Source organism: Ostrea edulis, chromosome 9 (genome assembly GCF_947568905.1).
Source record: "Ostrea edulis chromosome 9, xbOstEdul1.1, whole genome shotgun sequence".
Taxonomy (NCBI): domain Eukaryota; kingdom Metazoa; phylum Mollusca; class Bivalvia; order Ostreida; family Ostreidae; genus Ostrea; species Ostrea edulis.
This window is the reverse complement of record NC_079172.1, coordinates 46604100-46610099: the sequence shown is the minus strand read 5'-3', so window position 1 is coordinate 46610099 and position 6000 is coordinate 46604100. Positions and strand designations below refer to the sequence as shown.

General features: G+C 36.1%; 1 protein-coding gene across 5 annotated transcripts in view; it reads left to right on the top strand.

Moving 5' to 3' along the window:
* The window catches only part of LOC125657896 (mediator of RNA polymerase II transcription subunit 12-like protein), a 96486-nt gene that overhangs the window by 68107 nt on the left and 22379 nt on the right, over positions 1-6000 (top strand). For all 5 annotated transcript variants that reach the window (XM_056149397.1, XM_056149398.1, XM_048888806.2 and 2 more), the window contains one exon: positions 3305-3457. In XM_056149397.1, coding sequence (XP_056005372.1) covers positions 3305-3457 — 153 coding nt within the window. The remainder of the gene's footprint in view (positions 1-3304; positions 3458-6000) is intronic.

Genomic DNA, 6000 nt, shown 5'->3' with positions numbered 1-6000 from the left:
CAAACAAACGTTGTAGATGGCTCAGAGACTTGTAGCCTACAGTCTATCCTTTGTATGGTTATGTGGACGCCTAATTTTTGTCTGGTACCCATATATTGTACTATAACTTTAGAAATCATTAAACAATATGGGATAGGCCAATATATCTTCGCATCTAAGTAGCCTATCGAGTTAGGCACCCCTCGGCCCTCCAACAGTACTGTCCAACTCCAAGTCTTTTTATGTATTGTGACAGCGATTTCAACATGCTCATCAGTGCCAAGAAAACTGAATGCACGGAGATGAAACATGTGAAGCCAGATATTTACTAAATTCAACGGCCTTCAGATAATTAAAGTATATATACATGTAGTGTGATAACGTATAAAGAAAATGTGTGGAAGTAAAGGCAAGGCGCAGACGATGGGTGGATTTCGATTGTATCTGGAGTGGATTGGAGGACTTTGCTTCGTAATTGTTTGATCAAATAACTAAAACTGTTAACTAGTGCAAGGTTTTTGTAACTATCCCTAACATGGTTACATAATTATATATTCAAGTTCATAAATTGAGCATATAATCTATTTGAAATTTTGGGGGCAAAATCGATTGATGTATGTAGCCCGATTCCGACGATGGCGCGGATCCGTTTTTTTTTCAATAATATTGTTTGAAATAATCATACAGACCCTGAAACGTGCTACTACACCTTAAAAACGAACCGAACCGTTCCGTGCAAGAAACGAACCGTACCGTTCAAGAAACGTACCGTACCGTGCAAAAAACGAACCGTACCGTTCAAGAAACGTACCGTCCCGTTCAAGAAACGTACCGTATCGTTCAAAAAGCGTACCGTACCGTCCAGAAAGCGTGCAGGATAATATTATGCAAACCCCGCCCCCTAAAGCCCGAAAGCGTACCGTACCGTGCAGAAAGCGTGCAATTTATGTCACGTGACCCACTTTTTCAGCCACAGTATATTATTTTCACAATGGCGCCCGATGGGAAAGGAGGTCGTAGACTATTGCTGGCTACTCGTGTACATGTGTAAAAGAATGTAAACAAGTTAAATTGATGCAAAGCATCAAATCGGCCGCAAAAAATTATTCATTTCAGCATTTTCAAGTATTTCAACAATGTATAGAAAAGGTATATGAAACATTTTTATTGCAAACTATACACTTACCTTACTTTTCTGTTAATTTTTTTTAATTCAATTTTCAGTGATCAAAAATAAAGTCAGGGAAATGAAAATCGGACTTCGCGTGATAAAGGATAGGAATATATATGTATTATCATCATTTTATTTGATTCAAAGACAAATGCAACAGATATCTAACATTATTAATTATGAATGACTGAATGCTGACAAAAAAGGTCGTACAAACTTCACGTGCAGATATCCTGGATCTTTCATAATGCCGATGATAAATCACAATAAATGTGAAGTGCAGAAAATAATCATTGTGTCATTTGCGACTTTAGTGTATTCAAAACAAAATTCACTTCTTCTTAAAAACTTTTCCAATTTAGGCACTGTAATTTATATCCAGAAACTTAATATGCTTTGTTTTTACACTTACGCACGCCCATGTCGGAGAGCAGTTCATGTTACAACTTTTTATAAAATCGTAAATTAATAAATGTCTGATGAGAAATGAAAAACAAATTGAAACGTAATAACAACCATTAAGACTTAGACTTAAGCAAATTCTAAAAACTTTTATTCATAACTTTTATGTACGTTATCAATATGGAATTATTCCATCGAAGCAATCAAAAATAACGTCTCATTTCCCCATGTGCACATTCTAACACAACCACAAATCCTGCAGCCGATAATCAAGGAGCCGAATAAGACCGATCGAGTGAAAACAAACTATCGAAACGTACAATTTATACGAAGTCAAAGCGTTCAGGCCACGCCCACCTCATTAATAAAACGTGCAAACCGTTCACAAAGCGTGCAGCTATTTTTAGCAAACCGTACCGTGCAAGAAGCGAACCGTACCGTTCAAGAAGCGTACCGTACCGTGCAAGAAACGAACCGTACCGTTCAAGAAACGAACCGTACCGTTCAGAAAACGAACCGAACCGTTCATAAAGCGTACCGAACCGTACCGTGCAACTGGTGTAGTAGCACGTTTCAGGGTCTGTATTTTATTAACTTTGAATAATAACTTGTTTCGTAAAAAGACAATGGAACAATCCCCAACTATAATATTTAAATATTACGATTTGTATTAAACCTATACTTTGAAAAAGTATTCAGATTTCGTACATGGAATGTGAAATTCCGGTTATTTGCAGAACATAAAAAGTAAAAATTCACTTATCCCCCAGGCCTCGATCCAAAAAAAAACTCTTAACTTCTATGCAGTATATATAATATACTAATTTACAATTCATTAATATTTATTGGATTGAGGCCTGGGGATTATACAAATTTTTGGTGCATATTGTTGGATATTATCAACTTTTACAAAAATAACACAACTGTTATGGGTTCTGCATGTTATAATTTTTATATGCGTGAATTTTCGCGGAAAAAACACCCTGGATTTATAAAGAAGAAGATCTAAGCTATTTCATACCATGATGAAATTTTGAAATGAATATATATACTTTATTTTACTCAAAATTACAGGGCCATATTTGGGTATTCGTGGCTCTTGTTCTTTTGTTTTGTTTTGAACATATTTTATTGATGAAATCAAAAGGATTGTTCTTTGGTGTAAGGTCCAAATGCAGACCAATCTCAACAAGAAACTGAAAGTCGCTAAATGCACAATATCGCTATTTTTAATATAAAGTACAAAACCAACCCTGAAAAATTGGATAAGTCTAAAAATCAAAATAGTAGAATAAGTATATGAAGCAAAGGGCAAGTACGTTTATCTACAAGCTCAACAAAATAGGGCAAGTTCAAAGTAAGAAATATTCAGATGCCAGTCGGAGACTTGGGACATGTCTGAAATATCATACATTGTAGCATACATGTATGAAATAGAATAATAAAACTAGGATAAGTGCTTTAACAATATACATGTACAGTGCATGTCCTTCCTGTAGGGGAGTTATATTATCATCACAGAAAAACTGCAGGTTGTAGGAAGCAATTTGAAAGTTGAGAGGAGGAGAGTGGGGAATGAAACATTCTTGGACAAATTTTCAACAGGCTTTGAAAAAAAATGTGTAAAGTGTGAGTTTAGATAGGGCCTATCCCTACAGGCCTGTTCTGGAACTATCACCTAAAGAAAAAAAACACCCACCAAGTCTCCAGCAAATGTTTGTGAATAATTTCTTGTTTATAATTATAAAACAGAAAGAACTGGGCGACAAGCAGTCCGACTCTATAGATAAGATACGCCAGTTACTTCCCATACCAAAGCGGTTCTTCGAAGTGATCAGCTGTGAAGCCCACGGTACACAGATGGACAGCAAAGGCAACAAATACGATGGATTCGGCAAAAAAGAGGTTAGCAGCCATAAAATATTTTCACATAAAGCTACTGTACTTTAAAATGGGTTTTAATTATCTATAACCAATACTACAGTAGCACTTAGAATTAAATATGGACATTAATTTTATCTACTTGACAGTGTACATATGTATTTACATGGTACACTAATCATAATGAATGAAAATTAATGGATATAGATTGCAAATCATTCTGCTGATAATGTATAAAAATTAAATGCATATTTAGGAAAAGCAGAAAGGAATATAACAAAATTGGGAATTTCGCAACCACAGGATTCTGACTCTAGGGTGGGCCCAAAATGCAGTGCTCCCTCGATATATTGTCAACTTTTGTTCAAGATGAATTTGGACAATAAAGTCCCCCACTTTAATTCATCTTGAACAATATAACAAATTCACCATTACGGACAATTCACTGAGCAGTCAAAAGAAATCCAATACCATAAAGTTATTTGGACTCCATTCTGTATAGATATTTAAATTATCTGGAGTTTAATTCAGAAATTATTAGTAATTAACCTGACCACTTGAATACTTTGTGCAGACTGTCACACTTCATCGCACCGCTATCTAAGTACAGGTGTGATTACCAATGGGTGTTAGGTAATTGGCATTATTATCCAGGGTAAATCCTTTAAAATTTGACCATTTGTTTGTGAAAATCAATGGCATATGGCATTATGCGAGGTTGGTATTATAACGGGAGTGTTAATATGGAAGGATATCTGTTCTTTAGGATTTTCAGTAAGAAAGTTCGGGATCTGGTATACTCTGATAGGTGAATTCAGGTGGAAGAAGTAGTGCAGGCATAAGGCATTTCACATGAAAGCGTTTCAACCAGAGCATCATTATGCAGCACCTTGTTAAAGTGTTTTAGGTCAAAAGATGATTTTCTTCCCGTCTGGTGACTGTAGATGAGACTTGGGTTCATTATTATGAGCCAGATAATAAAGCAGAGTCGTCAGTGGGTAGGGCCTGGGTCCCCGAGGCCAAAGAAGTTCAAGACGCAACCATCTACTGGCAAGGTGATGGCCACAGTATTTTGGGACGCAAAAGGCGTTATTATGTTGGACTTTTTACCCAAGAGAAGTACAATAACTGGATTGTACTATGCAAACTTGCTAGACCAACTGAGAACTGCCATCTGTGAAAACTCTCTAATGGTGTTTTGCTGCAACAGGACAATGCGAGAGTCCACACTTGCAAAGTTGTAAAGGATGCTGTAAAGCGAAATGGGTATGAATTAATACCACATCCTGTCTATTCGCCTGACCAAGCTCCTAGCGACTTCTTCCTATTCCCAAACTTGAAAGATATCCGTGGATGTTATTTCCAGACTGATGAAGAAGTCATGACTACAGTTGAGGAGTGGGTCAATGGAAAGGACCCAGACTTTTCAGTTCTGGATTGATGGCACTTGAACAATAGTTGGTCTAAGTGCATCACATTAGAGGGCAATTACATCGAGAGAGAAAAAAGAGGTGGATCTCAACCGGAAATAAGTGAGACTGGTTACTTATTGACTCGCCCTCGTATTACTCGCTTTTTATTTTTCTGTTTCTAAAATACATGTAAGAACTCTTGATTAACAGACGACACATGAATTCAAGTTCACTCGATTTGACGAATACAAGTCATTTAGCCATATTAAGTAATTGTGTAAAACAAGGAATCAACAGTAGAGTTAATAGTCCTTGGGGCTTATAGTACTATTTTTAACTTAATACTTAGGTAGCCATAACAAATGTTGGTCTCCTGTATTGACAGCATGCAGAAAAGTCTATTTATGATATAGCCATAAGGCTGCCCACATGTCATTGTTCTTCTTTAATTCCCATTTATAAATGGCAAACCGTCTCCTCCATTAGTGAAATGCCACATCTAGACATATTTTTATACACGTACTCCTGCAAGTAAGAGTGTGGTCATTGCTCGTTATAAGAATCTATAAATAAAATAAAATAAGATTAATGTACAGACTCTGAAGCATACTACTACGCCAGTGGAACGGTGAACGGTATGGGAACGAACGGTTTTGTTTTGGGAATGAACTCTAAACATTTTTTAACGGATCAGTTCTCAGCGAGAACGGAACTGTCCTTATTGGGAACAGAACGCTTTGAGATTGGGAACGAACAGTTTGGCCTCAATTTCAAATTCTGCATTTCAAACACTTTTAGTACTTTTTATTCATACATACACATAATGAGGGAAAGAGAGATATTACTTTCCAAAATAAAAGTTGAATTTGATCAATATTATTAATATTTTAGAATGGAAGGAAGGGGGATGGTAGTAAATTAATACATACAATTATATGTGCCTTGAATTCCACATGGGGATATTTACATTTATGTAATCAATGGAAAACAACTTCTCCCTTAAAAAAAATTAAAATCAAATTGTGTCATTTCAGGCTAGGTTCGATTTCAATATTATAACATTGTCACCCTTTACTCAGATATGTGATGATTTTTTTCGATTCCTTGATGCACAGGTAATTATAAAGAGGAATTCAGTTTGTACATGTACAGTAC